Raw genomic sequence first — 26,987 nt, 5'->3', positions numbered from 1 at the left:
TTTAACAATCTCCTTTGCATGGATATACTCCTCCTTTCACCTAAATTTTATAAATGTTACCTGGAATACCACATATCATAAAGGTCATTTATTCCAAGTTATAAATAAACCCAGGGTACCTTGTGTACATTACAAATACAGAAAGCACAGTATAAAGTTATTTAAAGAAAGTACATAAGGGATATTTTCATACACTATGCAAAGGTTAATATGAATTTGCAACAAATTTCACTGGTAGTTCATCCCCTGGCTCTTCCTCTGTGATATGCAGAAGAGGGACAAGAATCTATTGCTTCATTCTTATCACCTGTTTTTATCCAAGGTGGACCCTGCACACTACAGCCAGGGCCCATTACTCAGTGACCTTGAAGATGAATCTCTGAGACTAGTACGCACTGTTCCCACTCCACAGTGCACTACCACACTCACTGGTAAGGGAGCAGGAACAGTCTGATGGGGGAGAAAGCTTTGATTCTGAAGCTTTTTCATTGAAAGAGGGAAGACCTTCCCTCCTAGGCTGGTACAGAAAATCAGAAAATGCCAGAAAGATCAGTGTTTTGACATTCTTTTCAACAAACAAAGCTCTGATCCTAAATTTAGGCCCATGCGCGCACGGACGCACACACAGTTCTTTTAATAACTTGGGCAGAAAAATCAAGGTCTTATCTGAAAACACATCCAATTCTTTTATTTGTGTATAATCTAAATATTTCCGGGCCACAAGTCTCTTTTTTTAATACTTGGTCAGACATCCACAGTTGTTCAGAAACTTACATGAGCACCACAGTTGTTACTGCAATAAACAGACAGGCATGAAATATGTGGCAACCTATTATTAAAGGATGCAAAGGTAGTTCAGAGAAGTCCCTTCAAAACTGCGGGGACAGGCTGAAAGTAAAGACTAGAGGAATGGCATTTGAAAACACTTGAGAAAAGTGATATTTGAGACAGCTATTGAAGGATGAGAAGGTTCCCTAGGTGTGGAAGAGGACTCCAGTCCAAGACAACAGTGGCACAGATACCGAGACAGAAAGGAAACATGAACGGACCAGCAGATCCTTTAGGACTTTAGAAGTTGGGAGGGAAGCGTAGGAGAGGAGACCCTGCTGCCCGTGGTCACCAGGCCCACATCCACAGAGCAGACTTTATCTTACAAGTAATGGGGGGCATAAAGAGACAGTATTTTCTTTTTAGAAAGAAATCACTAGTGGAGTAGTGGACTGCCTGGGAATGTGCAATACTGAATCACATGGGCTAGGTACGAGGCTAGGGCAAGAGCGGACCAGAGAGAGGAAGAGGGCCGAACCCAGACAGTAACGAGGAGAGAGAGAGGGTCAAAGAGAAGTGAGAGAGAGCTCCCCGCTCTGAGATTCTCAAAGACAAGCCCCTTCCCAAATATGAGTAAAAACAAGGTCCCCTGGCCCCAAGATGTAGGTGGGAGCCACTTTGATACAGCAAAACACTCAGATAAAACTAGTTCAAATCTTGGCTTTATTCTTTCCTAGCTGTGTAAGTAACCTTGGACAATTCACTCCCTGCCCCATACCTCACATTGATCAATATACAATTCATCAATAAAGCCTTTTGGAGCTGGCAGGAGGAACCGAGATGAAAAATGAAAAGCCCACACTTAGTGGCTAGCACATAAAAGGGGCTCCATAAAAAGATGTTTATGAAATAGACAAGGAGAGATTCACATATATGATTACTCATTTTGTATTTCTAAACAAAGATATAAATATGTCTATTTAAGTCAACAACTTATTTTTAAGGCCAGGAAAGCACTTACTTAACTTTTCTGTTAATAGAGCTAAAGGAAGTTATTTATAAGGATTTGTATCCAACATTCAAGTATCAAGTCAAATCAGTTAACATGTATTGAACACCCTCTGGTAGGAATGTTTGTTTTGTACTAGAAAATCCAGGGTCTTGAACAATTAGCCTCCATTTAGTGGTCTCTATGGCATCGATACCACACAATGTTCTCTGACCTGCTTCCTATTGCTTACACAAAAGAAGAGGAAGCCTGGTTCAATGGATTACTTCCTTGACACACACCCATACCACCTCATACAACCTCCCAAACTTTCCAGCAACCACATTACCCTAGCCTCAATCGCCCTTCTCCAAGCTTCCTCTAAGTGATAAGTAGCTTCCTTCTGCTTCTTTGCTCTGCCAGTAGTGATGTTCACTTTGCTGGGGATAACTTCATTCTTCTTTATAGACACCAGTCCAAAGCCTATCCCTCTCTTAAGGTCCACAATGAAACATACCTCCTATATGAAGTTTTTGACTGTAAAACATAATCTGATTCTCTCTAGTGGTTCATTACTATATTTTAATGAAGAAAATGTTAGGTTCTAATCTAAATATAAGATGTCTTTTTTAAAAATGTCAACCATTACATAATTGTTCATGGTTTGGTAGCTGGAAAATAAAATCCACGACCTCTCTGGACTGTGATTTTCACTGCATGGCACTTGCAGGCTGCCCTGGAAATGCCGGCTGCCCTGGAAATGCCGGCTGAGTGAATGAATGAGTGAGATGCCTTTTCATTTCTGCAGGTATTTTAATACAATTCAGAAACACGAAAGGAACTATACTGTGGGACATGACAGAATGCTAGCAGAAGGGTCACATGCTACTAACCTTTCTTTGGATGGTTTTACAAAATTAAATTATACCAAGATAAAAAAATCTTATATTTTAAGGTAAAAATGAGAGGATATAAAGTTTTTACAGAAAAAAAAACTTACATAATAAAGTGAGGATGACATGGCACAAGATGTTCAATTAAAAATCATATTTGTGAAGTACCTCCTTTTTAAATAAGTAAGAACACTATGAACTATTACCATTAAAAAAGTTTATATAGTAAAAGGTTCATTTCTTTGGGTTTTAGTTTTTTCATATGTAAAATTGAGACTAAATATCCATTAATGCCTAAAAATATCTCAAAACCTAAAGCTTTGTTATACTTAAATTTTATTACTTTTAAAACACATTTTATTAATTATGCTATTAGAGTTGTCCCATTTTCCCCCCTTTACTCCCTTCACCCTGTACCCCATCTCCCACCATCATCCCCCTCCACCCTTAGTTCATGTCTGTGGGCCACACATATTAAGTTCTTTGGCTTCTCCATTTCCTATGCTATTCTTATACTTCCCTTGTCTATTTTGTACCTACCATTTATGCTTCTTGTTCCCTGTACCTTCTCCCCGTCTCTCCCTTTCCCCCTCCCCGCTGATAACCCTCCATGTGGACTCCATTTCTTTGATTCTGTTCCTGTTCTAGTTGCTTGCTTAGTTCATCTTTTTTTTTTTTAGGTTCAGTTGTTGATAGTTGTGAGTTTGTTGGCATTTTACTGCTCATAGTTTTGATCTTCTTTATTTTAGATAAGTCCCTTTAACATTTCATACAATAAGGGCTTAGTGATGATGAACTCCTTTAACTTGACCTTACCCGGGAAGCACTTTATTTGCCCTTCCATTCTAAATAGCTTTGTTGGATAGAGTAATCTTGGATGCAGGTCCTTGCCTTTCATGACTTGGAATACTTCTTTCCAGCCCCTTCTTGCCTGCAAGGTTTCTTGCAGGGTTCTTGCAGGCAAGAAATCAGCTGAGATTCCTATGGGAACTCCCTTGTAGGTAACCCTCTCCTTTTCTCTTGCTGCTTTTTTAGATTCTCTTCTTATCTTTCATCTTGGGTAATGTAATTATGATGTGCCTTGGTGTGTGCTTCCTTGGGTCCAACTTCTTTGGGACTCTCTGAGCTTCCTGGACTTCCTGGAAGTCTATTTCCTTTGCCAGATTGGAGAAGCTCTCCTTCATTATTTTTTCCAATGAGTTTTCAATTTGTGGCTCTTCCTCTTCTCCTTCAGGTACCCCTATGATATGAATGTTGGAACTTTTAAAGTTGTTCTGGAGGTTCCTCTCCTCATTTTTAAAAATTGTTTCTTCATTCTATTCTGGTTGAATTCTGTGAGCATCCTGATTACCAGTGTTTTGAACTCTGCATCTGATAGGTTGGCTATCTCTTTATTGCTTAGTTCTATTTTTTCTGAAGTTTTGACCTGTTCTTTCATTTGGCCCATATTTTTTGTCTTGGCACTTGTTATGTAGTAAGGGATAGAACCTTAGGTATAGCCAGGGCAGGGCCACCAAGGTCACTGTGTAGTGGGGCTGTATGTGGGGGAGGGGTCCAAGAAGGAACAATGCTGCTTATACTTAAGATTTAAAAGGTATGTGTATCACCTGGGACACTGAAGCTATTTATAGTTTCCTCAAGGCAATACTACTGATGAGTGTGTTCAGGAATGTTTCTTACACTCTGTGATTCGTGCAGGGAGCTACAGCAGAGAGCTGATGGTGGTGGCTGGGAGGGTGGGCCCCAACATCAATGAACCAACCATGTTCTCCTAGATCCTACTCATCACTCATTTAAATGAAACTAGGCCTCCCTCTGTGCTTCAAGGATCACTAAAATTGTTGCTTTAATTCTATCTTATTAGTTCATATTTTTAATCCATTAGGCAGAAACAAGATATTTATTTGTTCATACCAGTATTTGAACAGAAATATAAAGTACAGAACTGGAAAACACATTCATTCACTCTCTCTTTTCTCTGTTTTTGAGGGGGGGTGGACAGAGGGCTAGGTGGGCTAGGGAGCTGGTATGTTGAGGGGTTCAGGTGGTGAAAGGACTGGGAAATAGAGCTTCTGGTATTTTGACTAATTTGATCAGACTGATCCTCTACACTGGGATACAATTTGACTCCCCAATGTACTTTCTTTGTATTGATTTAGCGAATAGAGTGTTGAGTAAATAGTAAAAAGAATTGGGTGTGGTTCCCGTTTGGTTTCTTCAGAATGTTTTGGATACCTTGGACAATACTGAAATTCCACAGATTCTTAAACTTATCAAGTTCACTGTTACTGAATTTATGCAAAATTTCCTTCTGTCTTGTCAATAAGTTGTTTTTAAGACATGTACTCAAAGGTGCACACAGTTTCTAATTAAAAGCATTAAGCAAAAGCCTCCGAATAATCTCCCCCTTCAAAAGAAAAGGAATTTAAACCTGACTTAAACCTGGGGTCCTAACCAGCAGGGGACAGTGTTCCTTGAAAGTCATCTGTCAAATAACAATGAACCCAGGAATCATTTGTTCCAGGAAACTTTAAAAAAAAGCAGAAGACATAACACATCCAGCTGGGGTGCACCCTGTAAGGCCTTTAATAGTAAATAAGCACTACCTGTTATTTGTTTTTTAGTCTCCAGGTCTCTGGTTTGCTTCAGCACCTGCAGCAGCCGAGGTACCCCGTTGAGCTCAGCTACCTCCACTTTGTTGTCATTGTCTTCAAACACCAAGTTCCTCAGGGCCCCACACACGGCTCTCTGAACATCTTCATTCTGAACTTTTAGGAGCTGCAGAAGCTTCGGGATGCCATGAAGCTGATTGACCTGGGGAAGAAGTGGATGCATATTTCAGATATTTATTAATGTTGATGTGACATTGGAGACAGTCAATGGAATGTGAATAAAGAGATAAAGTTGATTATTAACTCCCATCAGTCAACAACTATGTGCGGCACAACCTGAGACTCACGGTGTATGATATACTGCTGCTGTAAGGCATCTCTCATCGAGGAGCTTACAATCAATTAGGAAGTTAAAATGAAAACCCATGAAAGATTGAAGGGAAAAGTTAAGAGGTAAAAAGTGGGTAAGGGATAGCTAAGTGGACAGAAAGAGTTAAGTGATAAGAGCCTTGAGCACAATAAAGACGAAGAGAACTGGGAACTTGAGGAGTAAGGCAAGTTTTATGGAAGAACACCACATTGCATGAGTTTTCTAGGACAGAACTTTACAGTCAATAAATAAACTGCACAGAAATCACCTTCATCAATGGTAGCAGTAAAAATTCATTAGCCACAGTAACTGTAGCAGCAATGAAAACTAACCTAAATATAAGGTATTTTTACAATCAATTGCTTTGAGCATTTAAAACAATTTATATAAATTAGTCAAACATTTAAGTAAATAACACAACTTTACACTCTTTTATGCCCTACTTTAAAAATATTTCTTCTATGCAAATATGCAAGGGGCAGAACTAGGAATAAGAAGAACAATAGATGGTTTAGATTCTGAAACCTATGGTGGTTTGAGAAAAGACCAAGTAATAGCAATCTGGGCAAGATGATTTTGTGAGCTAGGCTGCAAATATCTGAAGAAATCAAGAGGTGGACACAGGGTTGCCGCAGAGAAATGTTAAGTTGCAGACTGAGAGCTTTCTTTCTCATGGGCTTCCATTAGTATCTGATTTAACATTTTTTTAGCTTGGTAAGAACTTTGGGTAAAGATCTTAGTAATTTGCACCACCTTAATGCAGAAATGTGTAGGTAACAAGCTGAGAAGGGGCATGAGTTTCCCCTGCAGATGAAGTTCCTCCCCAGGAATAACGCCCTCATTACACAGCAGTTCATTCTGGGTGGAGAGCTGCGCCCCTGGCCCAGGGGCATATTTTCACATTTTCTATGTATCATCCAACTCTAGCCTCCCTTTCATACAGATAAATGGAATTTAAGATCCAGTCTTCCAGTAACACTCCCATTTATTGGCTCCCTTTGGAGGAGACATTTGCAGAACAGGAGACAATTGGAGGATGGACCACAGCAATTCTGATGGGTGATGTCTAGAGCCATTTTAATATACTTGTATAATAATTTTAAATAATAAAGGTTTCGTTTTATAGCTACCACCTAAATCTGGTCCAACAGATCATCTATTTGATTACTTCACCTATCCCATTATTACCTTTCCGTAAAAGCAGAAAGGCACAATCTATTTTTAAAGCAGCCTGAAACTCACATGTTTCCTTAATTCTGTCAAATTCTATTTCACAGTTGGGTTTTAAGGTGGTTAAATTCCCTCCATAAACACCATACATGCCAGTGAGACTAAATCTTCACAGCAGCGGAAACATCGACGCAAAAAGAAAATCCCATTCATCCTAAAGGTACTTTGGTAGTTTTAGAAATATTTTACTACTTAATTTATAATTTATAAGTTGCCTTCTTTAAAATGTGATGTGACGTGGCTTACTGACCATACTGCCTTTCCAGCTGTGATGACAGCGTTAGTGAGGAGTGGCAGCTGGAAGCCTCCACTGCCCTGACCCCCTGACCGGGGAGCACAGACGGCAGGCTTCTGTTTAACAGCCTCTGACCCATCCTCGTAGCCTGCCACAGCCACTGCCATCCCCTTGGCTCTCAGCACTTGCAGACACACCAAGCTCCGGTAAATGCTGAAATCCGACATTTCTAAAGTAGAACCACAGTTCTACTTTACTGTAGAATTTGACTCCCCAGTGTCTGGCACCTACCCCACCATTAAAAACAGTTTAGTTAGGTGAGGACTCTTATCCTTCTTATCCAGCAAATGGATATAAATCATATTAAATGAATGAAGCTGATGACATTTCCTCATTGTACAGAACTAGAAGGACCCTGGTAATGAATCCTATACACATTAGGACTAATGTCCCATGTGCTGCTGTTGCCCCTTTAAATTGAGGGCAGCAGCTGGAACCGGAGAGGTTACATCTGTTTCCCAGTTAGAGTAAATCCTCAGGGGATTTGTTCTTCCTTTGGGGAAAGGAAAAAAGAAGCAGACCCACATGCATGTCTCAGAACTTCAAAGGAGCTTTCATTTGAGATGGTTTCTAAATATATGAAGGGGCAAAACCACATATTAGAATTTTAACTTTCTCTTTGCCTCTACTCTGATTTTCTTCCCTGTCAACTCCAAAAAGAGGAAATGAGTAGGATTTCTGGTGGCAAATCCACAGGGGGAGCAGAAGGCCTCTGTTGGGGTCAGGGCTCCCTGTGCCCAGGTGCTGTCGCTCTCACTCCCTTTGCTGCTGGCAAGGCTGGGCCCCTCTGCCTGTCTTCTGGCAAAGTCCTGCTCCTCCTGCAGGAGCTGGCTCAAATGTCACCTCCTCCATGAAATGTCACTCCCTTTCTCTGCTTTCCCTCTCTGTAGAATTAATCACTCCCTATAAATTGGTAAATCTTTAGGAAGGCAATTTGGCAATTCATGTCAGAAAGGAAAAATATTCTGTTCTAGAAATCTCTGTTAGGAAGCAATTTCAAATGCAGACACAGACTAGTAACACACAATAACAGTAGCTACCTTATAATAGTGAAAAATAAGAAACCATAAATGTCCAACAATGGGGGAAGACTGGTTAATGATCACCTGTCACATATCCACAGGTTGAGGTGGCCATGGGAGAGGCAGGACAGTGTCTGAATTGACGGGTATTTTATTAGTCATGCAGTTCCCTCATCCATCGAGGAGGGACTGTGTTACGATTAGCAATTGTGTGCTACGATGCGGTAGTTACTCAACCCCTCGTAGCTGCTACTATCACTGCTAATGCGCCACCATCAAAATGCCTACAAACTATTAAAGTTCCAAGAAAACTCTTATGAGATAATGGTACTGAAAAAAAAGTTGAATAAAATAACTGCATTTCTATTCATAAACACAGACATAAAGAAGGGAATGCAATTAGGGGGTCTGGGAGAAATGGTGGGCTATACCTGATGAATGGGGCATACTATTCTGTATATTTTTAAACACGGCAAACATATTTTTGCATACTTTAAAAAAATCAACACGGAAAGTCTCCACGAACAAAGCCACATATTCAGCTGACAGCAGCTATGTACACACAGGGTGGGGCAAACGTAGGTTTGCAGGACATGAAACAGAGTTTATTCTTATATTATTATTTATTCTTGTATGGTATATTTTCTATACAAACAATGTTAAACCTACTTTTGCCCCACTCTGTATATGCAATAAAAAAATCAGAGAACAAAACCAAAATGTTAACAATGGTGGGATCATGGATATGTTTTTTTTCTTTTTTAATATCTCAAACTTCTTATGAATTTGTATTGGATTTATAACAATACTTTACAAAACAGTTATGGCAGTCACAGCTTCTGCGATGAGATCTGAAGTAGGCATAAAAATAAAACTCAGTTTAAGAAGGGTCTTGCGAATTAAATTATGGAATTTGTCCTTTATCCTGCAGGCACGCAGGGCAGCTACTGGATGGTCTCCTGGGTCCTGCCAGGAGAATGGATTAGCGATGGACAAGAATGGAGGAAGGGAGACTAATTAGGAGGCAGCTGGCTTAACAGAGACGATGGTGACCTGGATGAGCTGTACCCCTGGGTCAACTTCCACTCGCAGAGGAAATACTCTTCTCTGAGTTATTATTCTGGGCAGGCGTCCAACCATTATCTGATTGCTTTCTCACACCAACTCTTTGAAGCAGGACTATTCCACTTTTGCGTAGGAAAGCTGAGGCTTAGACAGGCAAACTATCTTGCTCAAGGTCACCCAGGCAATTAGGGTGCTGGGATTCAAATCCATCCATGAGTGACTCCTGAGCCTCAATGCTCAAACTGCCACCTATTTTACCTCCCAACCCAGCAGGAAGAGCAAGTTTAGAAGGAGGGCTGGGTAATGGAGAGGAAAAGCAAAAGAGAATGTGTTCATTTTTTGGTAAGTTGATGTTGAGCTTAGTGGGAATTCTAGGAAATAGATAGACATGTGGTTTGGAACCCAAGAAAGAGATATGGGCTGGAGATGCTGTGAGTTAGCCACTTCCAGACCACACAATAATGGAAGCCACAGAAGTGGATGAGGCAGGTCAAAAGATGCTGTTGAATAAGAAAAGCCCCGACAAGGCAGCTAAGGAATATATAAGGGACAGGTCAAGCATAATTTTTTCATAGAGGAAACCTGAAGAAGCCAGAGGGACAGAAAAAGAAGCAGGAGACTCTGGACCAAAAAAAAGAAAGTTTCAAAAAGGAAAGAGGGATTGATGGCATTAGTGCTAAGAGTCCTAACCATATAAAATAAGAACTAAAAAGGTGCCAATGGTTTTAAAAGTTATGACCTAAGTGCTGGCTGGTGAGGCTCAGTGGGTTGAGCACTGACCTATGAACCAAAGGGTTGTTGGTTTGATTCCCAGTCAGAGCACATGCCTGGGTTGAGGACCAGGTCCCCTCTTGGGGGCATGCAAGAAGCAACCACACACTGATGCTTCTCTCCCTCTCTTTCTCCCCCCTTCCTCTCTCTAAAAAATATATATATATAAAATCTTTTTTAAAAGTTATGACTTAAAATTGTAATCTTTATGTCCAAATAGTAATTGTCTTTTATACATAATTTAAAAACTATAGCATCGTGCTTATTAGCAGGATTCTATTAATATTCTTTGGGTTAAAACATCACAATTCTTAGATTTTCTGCAAAGCCTATGTTTTTAGTTTTCAATTTCATTATTCTCAAAACTAGTCTTTGTTCTAGCTTTATCACAGAATAAGAGTTAAAAAGGCAAGGATAGCTTTAATTCTATGTTTAAGCAATAACATTTATAATCAAATTAATAATTTCAAGAGAGTGGAAATCTAGCCCAACTTGGGTAACAAAAGAAAATCCAAGTAATGCCATTATTATAAAATGAAAGTAACACTGCCCAGTATTTAAGACTGGAAATAAAAAAGATTTACACATTTATCTGAGTTAGCCATAAAAAGGCTAATTTTTAGCCCAATTCTCCTGCAAACTACCCCCACCAACTTTCCAGGAACCTTGAAAGAAGATTCTCCAGCCTCACTCAAGCCGGTAGACAAAAGTGCCCTCACCAAAACCCTGACCGCACTCTCAGGAGTGAACCAGAGCTACATGCAGGTGCTTTTGTATGGCTAGAATGACCTGATCTGCAGGATTAACCACATCCTTCTGTGAAATCTACTGATTCCCTGAGTGCTCTCAAAGTGGGTCGGTTACTCTGTGTTGGGCTTTGTACTCCTATTTATACTAGTCGAGATACATGTTTATCAAGAATAGCTCAGGTTACTTTCCCAATGTATTTATGTCAATTGTAATTATTATTGTAATAATGTAATTTATTCTTTAAAAAATAAAATACAAGTATGAAAAAAAACTTTTGTCTCTCTGAAAACTAATCGGAATGCTTTCAAAAGATTAGATAAAGGCGAAGAACTTAAAACATATAAAAATATAAAACGTAAAAATTGAGAAGGATTTAACTCACATGAGTTAGTGCCATTAAGTTTTTATTTCACTTAAAAAAACTAAAAATGGCAGATAATAAAGGGCATGGTTTATGTAAGAAAGATCATTACAAACTATATGTGTTAATGTGCATAATTTTAAAAAAGATTTTCTCTGTAACTGATTAACTGATAACTATTAGTCCTGATCCCAAAAAATAAAAAAAAAAATTCTACTATAAAGAGATGCTTTTCTTTTGCTTGTCAGATTAACACAAACAAAAAAATATCTCATGGTATTCATGATGCTGGTAAGAGTATAAATTTGTATAATTTGGGGGAGGAGTTGTTAATCGAAATTAAAAATGAGTCAATAGTTACAAGGGTGAAATGACCTACTGCCTGAAACAACTTTAAAAACTGGAGAAAGCATACAGTGGTTCATAACTGGACATGGGGCAATGGTGGAAAGTGATCTGTAGGAGACGGAGAACAAGCAAGGTGAGCCTAACCGCTGCCTCAGATCCCTGCCCTGAGGGAGCTCCCAGGCCGGGGTGCTGCAATGAGGGCGATAAGTGGAATTCAACAAGCAGAGCCAAGGAGACAGAGTGTAGATCCTAAGAAGAACAAAGAGGTGAGTATTTGCAAGGAAGGGTACCAGAGAGATGGCTTCACAAAAAGAACCCCTGAGATCCGCAAAGGGTCCCACACCAGTATTCAGTAGAGTATTAATTAGTGCATGTGTGTGAGAAAACTGCCCGAGGACAGAGAAATAACCCCCTAAAAGGATTTTAGGAAACAAGAGCTCCTCATGCTCACACCAGCCATGAATCTTGCCTATCCTGGCTCAGCCAGAAAACCTCCTGATTCACAGCGCATTGGGTAGTGTTCTCAGAAGTGTCTCGCTTTAAGAGTAAGTGGGGCCACTCTGGTTCCACTGAACAAATGTTCAAAGCATAGCTGGAAAGGATCAAACTGTTTTCAAGTAACTTAACTGCATCCTAGAACAAAGCTCCAGAATATTTACAGAAAACTAAAAGTATACAGCATCCAACAAGATAAAATCCATAATACCTGGGATTCAATAAAAAATTTCCAGGCATGCAAAGAAGAAGAGAAATATGATTCATAATGAGAAGAAAGACCAATCAACTGAAACCTAGGTAGGGACACAGAAGATACAAATAAGACTCAAATTTAACTTATACAGATGAAAACTATAATTTATGAAATACAAAAATAGGACTGTTGGCCAAGATGGAGGCATAGGTGGATACACTTTGCCTCCTCGCACAACCAAAAGAAGGAAAACAACAAACTTAAAAACAAAAAATAACCATAATTGCCAGAAAAATCAAACTGTATGGAAGTCCAACAACAAAGGAGTTAAACAAGAAACATTCATCCAGACTGGTAGGAGGGGTGGAGACAGGTAGCTGGGGTGGAGGGGACTTGCAGCAAGGCAGCTGCTGGAGAACTGGGTGGATAAGGCAGTGACTGGTGGACTGGGTTGGGTGAGGTGGCAGCTGGAGGACCAGGCAGCCCAACATTTGTGTGTGGATAAACTGAGAGGAACAACTGGAGAGTGAGACAGACTATGCAACCCAGGATTCCAGCGTGGGAAAAGAATGCCTCAAAGTCTCTGGCTGTAAAAACCTATGGGTCTGGCGGTGGCAGGAGAAACTCCTGGCCTCAAAGGAGAGTTCCCTGGAGAGACCCACAGGGTCCTAGAACCTACACAAACCCATGCACCTGAGAATCAGCACCAGAAGGGCCCGATTTGCTTCTGGGTAGCAGGAGGAAGTGAATAAAAGCCAGCCAACAGCTGAGCAAGTGGAATTGCTCCCTTTTGGACCCCTTCCCCACATATAGTGCAACAACATAGCGACCTGGGTTGCCCCATCCTGAAGAATACCTAAGGCTCTGCCCCAAACAACATAACAGGTATGCTGAGAAAAAAAAATATGGCCCAAATGAAAGAACAAATCAAAGCTCCAAAATTAGAACTATGTGATGAAGAGATAGCCAACCTATCAGAAGCAGAGTTGAAAACATTGGTAATCAGGACGCTCACAGAAATGGTTGAATATGATCGCAAAATGGAGGAAAAATGAAGGCTATGCTAAGTGAAATAAAGAAAAATATACAGGGAACCAACAGTGAAGGGAAGGAAACTGGGACACAGATCAATGGTTTGGACTAAATGGAAGAAATAATCATTCAACCAGAACAGAATGAAGAAACAACAATTCAAAAAATGAGGAGAATCTTAGGAATCTCCAGGACAACTTTAAACATTCCAACATCCAAATCATAGGGGTGCCAGAAGGAGAAGAGGAAGAACAAGAAATTGAAAACTTATTTGAAAAATAATGGAGAACTTCCCCAATCTGGCAAAGGAACAGACTTCCAGGAAGACCAGGAAGCTCAGAGAGTCCGAAAGAAATTGGACCCAAGGAAGCACATACCAAGGCACATCATCATTGCATTACCCAAGATGAAAGATAAGGAGAGAATCTTAAAAGCAGCAAGAGAAAAAAAAGACAGTTATCCATAAAGGAGTTCCCATAGGAATCTCAGCTAATTTCTCAAAGAAACCTTGGGGGCAAGAAGGGGCTGGAAATAAGTATTCCAAGTCATGAAAGGCAAGGAACTACAATCCAAGATTACTCTATCCAGCAAAGCTATCATTTAGAATGGAAGGGCAGATCAAGTGCTTCCAAGATAAGGTGAAGTTAAAGGAGTTCATCATCACCAAACCCTCATTATATGAAATGTTAGAGGGACTTATCTAAGAAAAAGATGATCCAAAAATATGAACAGTATAATGACAACAAACTGACAAGTATCAACAACTGAACCTAAAAAAACAAAACCAAAAATTAAGCAAACAGTTAGAATAGGAACAGAATCACAGAAGTGGAGTTCACACGGAGGGTTTTCAATGGGGATGGGGAAGGGGGAAAATGGGGGAAAGGTACAGGGAACAAGAAGCATATTTGGTAGGCACAAAATAGACAGGGGGAAGTTAAGCATAGTATAGGAAATGGAGATGACAAAGAACCTATATGTGCAACCCTTGGACATAAACTAAGGTGGGGCAATGCTGGTGGGAGGGGAGGGTGTGAGATGGAGGGGAATAAAAGGGAAAAAAAGTGGGACAATTGTAATAGCATAATCAATAAAATATACTTAAAAATAAATATAAAAATACAGTGAATAAGATTAAGGGCATATTAAGCCTTGCAGAAGAATACTGAATTTAAAGCATAGCAACTCAAGTTATCGAAGGAAACACAGGAAAGAAAACCTGGAACAGAAAAACAAGTATGGATGAGCTGTGGGACAACTTTAAGAAGCCTGATATGTATGTAAATGGAATTCCCAAAGAACAAACAAAAAATATTTGAGGAACTAATGGCTAAAACATTTCCAACCAAAATTTCAAATGTGATGAAAGGGAGAAAATCCACAAATTTAAGCTCAATGGACTCCCAAGCACAAGAAACCTAAGGAAAATTACACTAAGGCATACTGGACCAAATTGCTCAACACCAGGGATAAACAGAAAATTTTAAAAGCAAGTTGGGTGGGCGGGTGGGTGGGGGTAGAGACACATTATGTACAGAGGCAGGAGAAAAATGACAGATTTCTTCTCTGAAAAAATTACAATACAACTCTTTCAGAGAACAAAGGAGGGGAGAACATTTCCCAATTTATTCCGTTAAGCTACTATCACCCTCAATCCAAAATTGGACAAAAATATTACAAAAAAGAAAATCAAAGATTAATATCCTTTGTAAATATAGCTGTATAATTTTTTAAACAAAATTCTGAACACAACCCAAATGTCCCCTGATAGATGAGTGGATAAAGAAATACCACTGAATATATAAAACATATGTAACATTTTATACACTCTATATAACATATACACTACTAAGCCATAAAAAGAAAGGAAATCCTTGCATTTGTGACAACATGAATGGATACTGTGTGTATTATGCAAATGAAGTAAGTCACAAAAAGACAAATACTGTATGATCTCGCTTATATGGGGAATCTAAAAAAACAAACAACCCTGAAATCATAGATACAGAAAACAGATTGCTGGTTGCCAGAGGTAGGCATTTAGACATTGGTGCTTGGAATGGGTAAAGGTGGTAAAAGGTAGAAACTTTCGTAAATAAGTAAGTCAGGAGGATGTAATGTACAGCATGGTAATTATAGTTAATAATACTGTATTTTATATTTGAAAATTGCTAAGAGTATATCTTAAAAATTCTCATTACAAAGAACCCTTGTATCCCTGTGTGGTGACGAATGGTAGCTAAACTTACTGTGGTGATCACTTTGCTGTATACCCGAAACTAATAAAACATTATATGTCACTATACCTCAATTTAAAGAAACCAAAAAGCAAGAAATGTAATGTTAGAAACTTTTCCCTTTCTTCAAACAAAAACACAAAACCTTGGCCTCCTCTGTCAATATCGTTCATTGAACTATCCTTTATGCGGGGGGCAGAAGAGAGTCTCGAAGAACGAAGATTACAATGGTGGGGTTTACGCAAGATTTGACAAGGAAAAAATGAACAGCCAGGTGGTAGAGAGCATAAACAAAAACACGTATGTGGGGAAGCACCAGGCATGGTGAGGGGTCAGGGGCCTGCCTGAGTCTGAGTATTCCCAGGAATACACATGAAAGAACAGTGCCACGTGGCTAGGAAGAAGACAGGTTCTTCCGTGGCCAATAGGAAGACATGGAATAAGTGAAGAATTTAGTGCTTCTTGCTCCATATAAAATGAGGATCCATCCTTTGGACTGTGTTCTGTAGGAATTGTTCAAAATCAAACATGGCTAGTGGGAGTATAAAATGGTAAAACCATTTTGGAAAACTGGCATTTAAAAAAATATATATATATTTTATTGATTATGCTATTACAGTTGTCCCAAGTTTTTCTCCCTTTGCCCTCCTCTGCCCAGTACCCCCCATTCACTCCAGCATCCCTCCCCCTTAGTTCATGACCATGGGTTGTGCAAATAAATTCTTGGCTTCTCTGTTTCCTACTATTCTTAACCTTCCCTGTCTGTTTTGTACCTATCAATTATCTTTCTTTCTTTTTTTTTTTTTTAAAGATTTTTTAAAATTTATTTTTAGGGAAGGAAGGGAGGGAGATAGAGATAGAGATAGAGATAGAGATAGAGATAGAGAGAAACATCAATGTGCGGTTTGCTGGGGGTTATGGCCTGCAACCCAGGAATGTACCCTGGCTGGGAATCGATCCTGGACACTTTGGTTCCCAGCCTGCGCTCAATCCACTGAGCTATGCGAGCCAGGAACCTATCAATTATCTTTCTTAATCTCTGCACCTTTCCTCCCATTCTCCCTCATCCCCCTCCAACTGATAACCCTCCAAATGATCTCCAATTTATGATTCTGTTCCTGTTCTGGCTATTTGCGTTGTTTGTTTTTTTTTTTTTTTTAAGATTCAGTTGTTAGTAGGTGTGAATTGTTGCCTGTTTAATGTTCACAGGTTTGATCTTCTTTTTTTTAAATAAGTTTCTTTAACATTTCGTATAATAAGGGCTTGGTGATGATGAAATCCTTTAGCTTTACCTTCTCTGGGAAGCACTTTATCTGTCCTTCCCTTCTCAATGATAGCTTTGCTGGATAGGGTAATCTAGATTGTAGGTCTTTCCATATCACCACTTCGAATACTTCTTTCCAGCCCCTTCTTGTCTGCAAGATTTCCTTTCAGGATTCAGCAGATGGTCTTATGGAAACTCCTTTGTAGATAGCCCTATTCTCTTGCTTTTAAGATTGTCTCCTTATCTTTAAACTTTGGCATTTTAATTGTGATGTGTCCTGGTGTGGTCCTCTTTGGTCCAATTGGCTGGGGACTCTCTGTGCTTCCTGGACTTGTATATATGTCTATTTCCTCCACCAAATTAGGGGAGTTTTCTTTCATTATTTTTTCTAGTAAGTTTTCAATTTCTTGCTCTGCCTCTTCTTCTGGCATCCCTGTGATTTGAATGTTGGTACATTTAAAGTTGTCCCAGAGGTTTCTAAGCCTACATTATTTTTTCAATTTTTTTCTTCCTGCTGTTCTTATTGAATGCCTTTTCCTTCCTTGTGTTCCAAATCATTGATTTGATTCTCAAGTTCATACTCTCCACTGTTGGTTCCCTGTTGATTTTTATTTCACTTAGTGTAACCTTCATTTCTTCCCTTATGTTTTTGCCATACTCAATCAGTTCTTTGACCATCCTGATTACCGGTGTATTAAAACTCTGCATCTGATAGGTTGGTTATCTCCATTTTATTTAGTTACCTTTCTAGGATTTTGTTCTGTTCTTTCATTTGAGTCATATTTGTCTCCTTAATTTGGCAGCCTCCTTGTGTTTCTGTATCAAGTAGAGGTGCTTTGACTCCCGTCTCTGAAAAAGCACCCGTAATTTGTGTGAGGTGGAAACTTAGGTAATTGCCAGGGTGGGGCAAGCTGCTTCACTGCTTTGTGGCTCTGTATGAGGGGAGGACTTGGAGAGGGGACAATGCCACTGCCTGGCTTCTGGTGGTGCGCCCAGCAGTTGGCCCAACTGTAGTCACCTCACCCACTCCCCATATGTGACTGGTGCCCTTCCTCCTGTTGCCCTGGTGGTGAATCCCAGAGTGGGTGTGTCTGCGAACGTTCTAAGTCTGTGAAGGCCCTTTAAATGGACTCTCCTGAAAATCTGTTAGTTTTTTTCCACTGCCCCCAACCCCCACTGGTTTTTACAGCCAGAAGTTATGGGGATTTAACTTTCTAGTACTAGAACCCTGGTCTATGCAGTCTGGCCTGGGATCGCTGGTCCCCAAGGTATCCCTCCTGATTTTTATCCACCACATGTCAGTGTGGGACCACCTGTTTCCCACCACCTCTCTGGTGTGTCTCTGAGCCACCCAGCCCATCTCTATGACTCTGCCCCTCCTACCTATCTGGATGAATGTGGTTTCTTTAAATCCTTGGTTTTAGACTTCCACACAGCTCAGTTTTCTGATGGTTATGGGTGTTATCTGTTTTGAGATATAGTTGTAATTCTCTCTGTGGTAGCTTGAGGAGGTGAAGCGTGTCTATGCCTCCATTTGACCAGAAGTCCTCGAAAAACTGGCAGTTTTTATAAAGTTATACATATACCTATTTTATGACCCAGCAATTGTGCTCCTGGGTATTTACCATGATAACTTTTATTCACACAAATACCTATTTACGAATGTTTACAGAGGCTTAGTTCATAGTTATCAAAAGCTGGAAACAATGTCCTTCAGCTGGTGGCAGGATAACAAACTGTGGTATATCCATCCATAGGATGGAATCCTACTCGGAAAAAACAAATTGGGAATGGACTACTCATACACACAACATGGATGAAACTCCAATATGTATGCCAAGTGTGAGAAGACAGACTCAAGGGCTATGTATTACATGACTCCATTTATCTGACATTTTGGAATGAGTAAAACTTAGTGATAGGCAGAAGATCATGTCAGGGGCTGGAGATGGGGGAAGGATTTGACTGCAAAGGGACATAAAGAACTTTGGGGAGTAATGGAATAGTTTTTATCTTGACTGTAGTGGTGGTTACATGACTGTGTATTTGTCTGACAGAAAACTGTACCTAAAAAAGGCATATACTACATGTCAATCATACTGTCATCTTGGGGAAAAAAGTGCTTTTTTAAGCTTGGTATTAAAGCCAAATTTATTTAAAAAAGATGTCTCAGAACCTAGCAAAATCTAAGGGAAAGATTTCTTTATAAAATTTCCTGATAGAACTGATTTTTCCAAACTCTGTTTTAAAGAAATGGCCTTAGAAATATTTAATGATTTCAGCTTAGTGATATGGGTGGACCTTTTTTTCTACTTAAATGCATTTTATTTTTAGACAACCTACATGACAGGTTTTTCCTTAGAAACAATGCTTCCAGTCCAAATAAATCAAGGTCAAAATAAATGAAGAGCTCAAGATAACATCAGTCCCATTTGTTCTGGTGTTGGGTGAAAAGCAGCAGCCAGCCCAGGCCAGGTGGTTCAGTGGGTTAGAGCACTGTCCCATGCACCAAAGGTTACAGGCTCGATCCTGGTCAGGACACACACCTAGTCTGAGTGGGGAGGGCACCGGAGGCAACCGCTGGATGTCTGTCTTTCACATTGACATGTTTATCTCTCTCTCAAATCAATAAACATAAGCTCAAGTGAGAATTTTTTTTTAAAAAGAGGCAGCCAGTTAGGATGACAGGTGATACATCCAAATTGCCAAACTTGTTAACATTTTCCCATTTCTAAGCCACCCTTAAAACAGAGTCATCCATGGGGTCGCACGGTTCTCACGGCAGGCCAGCAGAGCAGCCGTGCCATCTGGATGCATGTTTTCACCACGAGAGAACTGGTAGATGTTGAAATTAGCGCTAGATTTGTTTCAAAGCCCCTGTTATAAGAGCTTTACTCTTTCTGGTCTCTGTTTTTCATTTCCCTTTGATTGATTTTCTGTAATCTTTGATGGACCTCCTGTAGGCTTTTTTTGTGAAGCTTTTGGGTACCCTGCCCTTGGGGACTTTAGCAGAGACAATTCCACCAATAAGCGAGTCATCCATATTATCCTCTCTCTTACTGACCATCTGCCCCTCCACCTCCATGCACAGCCCGTCTGCATCTCCAGGATCTTGTAGATATCAGAGAACATCTCATCATGTGGATGAGGTCCTGGCGGATGACCACGATGGCTGGCGGCTGGAAGGAGAGGACAGCGGAGCTGACAGCAGGAGCGCTGAGTTCTGCAAGTGCTGCCTCAGCAATGCTGGGTGAAGGATGGGGAGGGGGCAGAAAAGCATGGCTGTATCTTTTTAACTGGGGCAACTGTATAGTAATAAAACCCTTTGTCAGTTAGAAAAACCCCCATATTCCCTAGATGAAATATCTCCAAAATATAAATAAACCCACAGGGATCACAACAGTTAGTAGCGAAAGACTGAAGGCTTCAAAGAACAACACATCCACTCGCTTCTCTTGAACAACGTGCTGGTGGTTCTAGCCAGTACAAAAAGAAAAGAAGAAATATAAGTCATTCATTCAGGTTGTAAAGGAAGAAACAAAACTGACTTTATTCATAGATGGCATGATCTTCTATGCAGAAAATCTGATAAATCTACAAATACGATACAGAGCTAAGAAGTGAATTAGTAGTACAGCAGCGTACAAATCACCTTTATTGATTGAACTGTACTTCTGTATACTAGCATTGAATAATCAAAAATTGAAATACTGTCCATCTGTAAAGGGTATGTAGAAATATGACATCTTTAAGGATAAATCTGACAAAAAACATTGAAGACCTCTAGAGTAAAAACTACAAAAAATGCCAGGAGAAATCAGAAACCTAAATAATTTGTGAAATATACCTTGTTCAGGAGTCAGAAGACTCAATATGTTTCACATGCCAATTCTCCACACACTGATCTATAGATTCAATGTAATCTCAAAAAAAAAATCCCAGAAGTTTTATAAATGTAGAAATTTACAAGCTGATTCTAAAATTCAAATGTACTGCAAAAGACCTAGTCTAGCCAGAATAAACTCGAAGAAAAAAAAGCAAAGAGGACTAACATGACCTAATTTCAAGACTTAATATAAAACCAGAATAATCCAGGCTGTGGTTCTGGTATCTACAATACAGATAAACAAATCAATGGAATAGGATACATAGTCCACAAATAGATTCACACACCGATCAATTCCTTTTCAACAAAAGCATGAAAACAATTCAGTAACCAAAAGGAAAGTCAATAAATGGTGCCTGCAAAGTTGTGCATATGCACAATTTTAAAAAATTGATTTAGAGAGAGAAATTCTAGAAAATTCAATATTATCAATAGTAACAGAAAAACAGAGCTAAGGTCGCCTAGGGTCTAAGAGTGGTTGGGGACGGGTGGGTGTAAGGACTACAAAGGGGCACAAGGAAACTGTGGCGGTCATGGACATGCTCAGTGTCTTGACTGCGATGGTTTTTTTCACAGTGCCAAAACATGTCAAAACTGTCACATGGTACCTTACAAAAGGCATTTAAAAAATGAACACACAAAACTGGCACATTTATACAACATAAATCAATGCAGCAATTTTAAAAAACAAAGGAGGGCTAATACATATTGAAGATTTCCAAGATACTAAATGAAGGCAAAGTACAGAGTACTGTAAATAATCTGCTACCACTTGTGATTTTGTTTCAAACAAAAAAGGATACTCAATCAATCCACCCAGTAATTATTTCTACAAGCATAGAATATCTCTGGAAATACACCCAGAAACTGATGAGGGAGAGACTAAAAAAGAGAGAGAAGGAAGAAGGGAGGAGACAGATGGGGAGAGTGAGACAGAGAGAGAGGAAAATGGGGGATAAGCTGGGGCTTGCCGTAGGAGAGGAGCTCTCTTTCTAGTGCAGACCATTCTGAACTATGATCCCCACCCCCACCACAGATGTATTACTTTTTTAAAACAAACATGTTTTTTGGGCTCTGGCCATTAGGAACACTTGTGGAAGTGCCCAAAGACACATGTACAAAGTTTATTATATATGATAAATGGAATTATTTAATGAAAACAAAAATTGGAAAAATTTCCTTATATTTAATATAATACAGTACACACTCACGCCACCTCCCTACCCTCTCTCAGAAAAATCTGAAAGCACATGGACTGTCAACAGTTGCCTCTGGGGATGGTTTTAAGGGGGAGTCTGGGAGACAGACAAAGAAGGAAGAGGTCTGTGTAGTAACTTGTTTATGAGTTGAGGGAACATTTTTCATAATGTATATGTTTTCTTTTAAATGAAAGACTCTTGTCCTGACTGGTGTGGCTCAGTTGGTTGGGCATTAATGTATAATCGACAATGGCCATGTTTAAAAATGTAAGTATGTCACTGGTTTCGCTTTGCAGGGTTGCCATAACAGACAGAGCTAGTTCTGCAATGGACTTAAGATGATACTCACCCTTTTCCGTGCCTCAGATTTCTGGAAGCACTCGTGCTGTATGAAGGTGGCTGCCACAGAGATCCTGGCAGGTGGTGTGTGGTCTGCGTCAAGCATGCTCACTGCCCGCTCCAGAGTCATCTCCATGTCTGCATTCCTAGACAAACAGTCACAGAGTCAGCAAAATTCCAAATCTGCTCTCTCCCACCTATCAGCCCGATCCTCCGGAGATGACTCAGCTAATACTGGAAAGTGCCTGGAACATTAGTCTTGCCTCCTTCAGCCAAAAGAAAAATCAGTACCTGAGATCAGAAAGTATAGGAAGCTAGTAGCAGAAATACTCAGTTCTGGTCAGACTAGCCTCAGAAAATCATCACTGAATTGAGCAGATTCATAATAATGGGATCTGTCCAGAAAAAATCAGCCACTGTTCATATAAAGAGAAAGGCTTGTGTGACATTGATGTAACCTGGCAGACAAAGAGAGTGGCCTGGAATGCACATGCATGAACAATGACGACCTCACTGTACCAGTCGGTGGGGGTGGTAGATGCTGTTGAGTGAGCATGTGTACAATTTTACATACATTGCATTCAAAATGACTAAGCATGTAGAGCAATGGATCTGCATCAAATTTTACGTTAAGCTTGAACATTCCTCCAAGGAAACTATTTGGATGATTCAGAAGGCTTCAGCTATGGGCAACTGGTGATTGGCAGCTTTATCATCACAATGTGCCCGCTCGTACATCATGTCTTGTGCAGTTTTTGGTGAAACATCAAATCACCCAGGTGACTCAGCCCACCTACAGCCCAGATTTGGTGCCCTGTGACTTCTGGCTTTTCCCAAAACTAAAATGACTTTTGAAAGGGCTCAGAGATTTCAGAACGTCAATGAGATTCAGGAAAATATGACAGGCAGCTGATGGTGAAAGGGAGAACTATGTAAGGTCCCAAGGTGCCTACTTTGAAGGGGACTAAGCATGTACAGTATTTCTTATATCTTGTATCTTCTTCAATAAATGTCTCCATTTTTCATATTACATGGCTGGATACCTTCTGGACAGACCTCATAACCAAAGAAACTGAACTCTGTTTCAGATAAATATGGGTAGTATGATAGTCACACCTTAAAAGGTGACTTTAAAGGCACAGTAAGACTTCAGGTGAAGTCTTCAGGTGAAGACTTCAGGTGAAGTCTTACTGTGAAATTTAAAAGAAATCTGGTCATAGAAATTAAAAATTGAAGATGGAGGAATAGGTGGATTCACCGTACCTCCTCGCACAACCAAGAACAGAACCACAATAATTTACAACAATGATTTGCAGTCATAATATCAGAACTGTCAGAGGATCTATCTAAATGGAAGTCGGACAGCCAAGAAGTTGAAGTAGACCCGTACATCCAGACTGGTAGGGGACGACGAGCCGAGCGAGTGGGCGCGGGGCTGGCGTGGGTCGCAGACGCGCGTAGGTCGGGGGAAATTTGGTGCAAAATCGGCGCGACAGCAATCTGGGACACAAGAGCGCAGCGGTGTAGCGGTGATCCCTGAGTACGCAAGCAGCGGCTGGGGGAATCAGTGGGGCAGCGATTGTGGACCAGGGCAGAGCTCACGGCCCAGAAGCCCAGGGAAGTGTTTGGCTCCAGGAGAACGGAAGGGTTGCCATTGATCCCTCTTGTCCCCGCTCCCGCCCCTGCCCCCACATATAACGTCACAAGCTAGCGACTGGGGCGCCCAGCCCCGGAGAACACCTAAGGCTCCGCCCCCCACCGTAACAAGAGCGACCAGACCAGAGAAAAAATAAATAAGTAAAATAATACGAGAGATAGGGAAAGACATAAGACATGTTTCCAGCAGAACAGATCAGTCCCCCAGGACTCATCCTTTTGAGTGACCAAGAAATAGCCAATCTATCAGATGCACAGTTCAAAACACTGGTGATCAGGAAGCTCACGGAACTGGTGGATTTTGGATGCAAATTACATGAAAAAATGCAGATTACCATAAAAGGGATGCAGGAAGACACACGGAGGAGAGCCAATTGTGAAAGGAAGGAATCTGAGTCTCAAAACAACACAGTGGACCAGAAGGAAGATAGAATCAACCAAGCAGGAGAGCATGATGAAATAAGAATTCAAAAAATCAAAGAAAAGCTTAAGACCATCGAGGACACCTTTAAACGTTCCAACATCCGAATTATAGGGGTACCAGAAGGGGAGGACCAACAAGTGGAAAAGTTATTTGAACAAATAATAAAGGAGAACTTCCCCAAACTGGCAAAGGGAACAGTCTTCCAAGAAATCCAAGGAGCGCAGAGAGCCCCAAAGAAGTTGGACCCAAGAAGAAACACACCAAGGCACATCATAATTACATTAGCCAAGGTAAAAACGAAGGAGAGAATCCTAGAAGCAGCAAGAGATAAGGGGACAGTCACCTACAAAGGAGTTCCCATCAGACTGTCAGCTGATTTCTCCAAAGAGACCTTACAGGCAAGAAGGGGCTGGAAAGAAATATTCCAAGTCATGAAAGACAAGGACCTACATCCCAGATTGCTCTATCCAGCAAAGCTCTCATTTAGAGTGGGAGAGAAGATAAAGTGCTTTTCAGATAAGGTCAAATTAAAGGAGTTCATCATCACCAAGCCCTTATTTTATGAAATGCTAAAGGGACTTATCTAAGAAAAGAAGATAAAGAAAAGACATGTATAGTAAAAGGACAGCAAACTCACAATTATTAACAACCACACCTAAAGCAAAACCAAAAGAAACTAAGTAAACAACTAGAATAGGAACAGAACCACAGAAATAGAGGGCACATGGGGGGGCTAGCAGTAGGGGTGGGAGGAGGAGAGAGGGGGAAAAGGTATAGAGAATAAGTAGCATAGAATGTAGGTTGAAAATAGATAGGGGGAGGGCAAGAATAGCACGGGAAATGTAGAAGCTAAAGAACTCATAAGTATGACACATGGACATGGACTAAAGTGGGGGAACGTGGGTGGGAGAGGGGGCACAGGGTGGAGGGGAGTGAAGGGGGATATGGGACAACTGTAATAGCATAATCAATAAAATATATTAAAAAAAAAATTCCCAGTCAGGGCACATGCCTGGGTTGCAGGCCACAGCCCCAGCAACCTCACATTGATGTTTCCCTCTCTCTCTCTTTCTCCCTCCCTTCCCTCTCTAAAAATAAATAAATAAAATCTTAAAAAAAAAAAAAAGAAATTAAAAATTATTGCTACCCTGGTAATGTCAGACCTGTAGAGGGAACACTCTTCCTCAAAAATGATTAGATTTTTCTCAAAGCTGCTCTGAATGTGTTATTTTACCTGAAAATGAGTTTTTAAAATTTCATTCTAAAAGTGTTCTTATTTAATGAAAGTAACAGTATATAAACAGTAAAAACAGGAAAACTCAGTTCATTTTGTTAAAATAAGTCATGCTGGTGTGACAAAATCCATAAGGAAAGGTAATGATTGAATGCAATTATAAACATGCTTTTTCTTAAAAAAAAACAATTTTATACACATTCTGTTACCATTTGCTTTGCTATTGTAATGACATTGAATTTACGTCTAGCTAATAGCATATGTTTGTCCTTTCCGAATTCCAAGTATTTATAGTGATGAAATCTGGTGCCGTTTGACACAGGGAGGGTATTTATAGAGGACAATTAAAACTGCTACTTGTAAAATAAAAACCAGTAACTCCCAAATGCCTCATAGAACTACACTGTTTTCTCCCCTTTTATTTCTGCCTGGAGGGTGACTAGATTACGCAGTCTGTATCAGTGTGGTTTGGCTTCCCTAAGCATTGCCTCAGAGAAATTACTCAGGACGCTAACATCTTAGAATTGGGGCCCAAGATGTGCTTTAAAGGTAGGACCCCGCTTTGGCTTCAAAGACGGTAGCCTGATTCATTCCAGGTAATAAACTCCAAAGACATCGTGGGAGGGTGTTTTCCAGCATCTGCTAGCAAGCACAGTGAGTAAATCCTCTTGTGTCGGGCTAACCCACAGTACATACACATGTGTTCTGACGTGAGTGTGTGTTGTGTTGTGAACGGTGTTTGTACACAGGTGGATGTGGCACAGGTGAGGGGGTAAATGAGTCTCATGACTAAAAACTAATACTCACTGCCTCTGAAACACATGTTCAAACACAGAAGTGTTACCTCATGAGTGTAAGGGTATTAAAAATGAGGCAGCAGAAACACTTCTGGCATCCACACTAGGAATTATGTAATGATCTCATATTTTAAAATGCGCCTCAGGAGTCAGTTTAATTGGTAAAAAATGTAGGCTATTACCATTCAAGTCAGAATTTGAGTCATTTTTTAAAAATATAAATACTTTTTAAAGGAGATGGAAATAATTGACATGCATAGACTCCAATGGCTTTGGAGAGAAATCGGAATTCTACCAATCTCAATAACAACGGCAGTTTTAGGTCTTTAGCATCTATCAGTACAGGTGTGTTTGCTGATGAAAGATCACTCATAGCATAAGAATACCCTTCTGTTTAATGCAGCTTTTAAAAAAAAAGATTCAGCCATTAATCCACTTTGTAAGTCATAAATGACTCAGAAGAGTTTGAATTTCCCAAAATAAATCCATTACTCGAATCCTTTATTTTCCTGAACATGATTCACAAAGAAGCTCTGCATTCACTCCTAGCCAATCCAATGCCATTGTACTTTATTATTAAGGATAGTTCCCACACTGAACAGACTTCCTCAGTGGAAGGTTTGCTAGAGCTGTGAGGGCATCAGTTTCCGGTTTTGTGAGTGTCTGTGATACCCAAGTCTAAAACACGTCAATGTTCTGACCTGACTCTGGCCCCAATCCTGCCATCCTCAGTCCCTTCTCTTTCCCTTCCTGTG

General features: G+C 40.2%; 1 protein-coding gene across 2 annotated transcripts in view; it reads right to left on the bottom strand.

Moving 5' to 3' along the window:
- PKP2 (plakophilin 2) overlaps positions 1 to 26,987 on the bottom strand; it is an 88,007-nt gene that overhangs the window by 37,225 nt on the left and 23,795 nt on the right. For both annotated transcript variants that reach the window (XM_036019178.1, XM_028533025.2), the window contains exons 4-5: positions 22,132 to 22,267; positions 5,256 to 5,463 (exon numbers count right to left, since the gene is read on the bottom strand). In XM_036019178.1, the coding sequence (XP_035875071.1) occupies positions 5,256 to 5,463; positions 22,132 to 22,267 (344 nt within the window). The remainder of the gene's footprint in view (positions 1 to 5,255; positions 5,464 to 22,131; positions 22,268 to 26,987) is intronic.

This window comes from Phyllostomus discolor, chromosome 2 (assembly GCF_004126475.2).
Source record: "Phyllostomus discolor isolate MPI-MPIP mPhyDis1 chromosome 2, mPhyDis1.pri.v3, whole genome shotgun sequence".
NCBI classification, from domain to species: domain Eukaryota; kingdom Metazoa; phylum Chordata; class Mammalia; order Chiroptera; family Phyllostomidae; genus Phyllostomus; species Phyllostomus discolor.
This window is presented reverse-complemented; position numbering and strand designations above follow the sequence as displayed.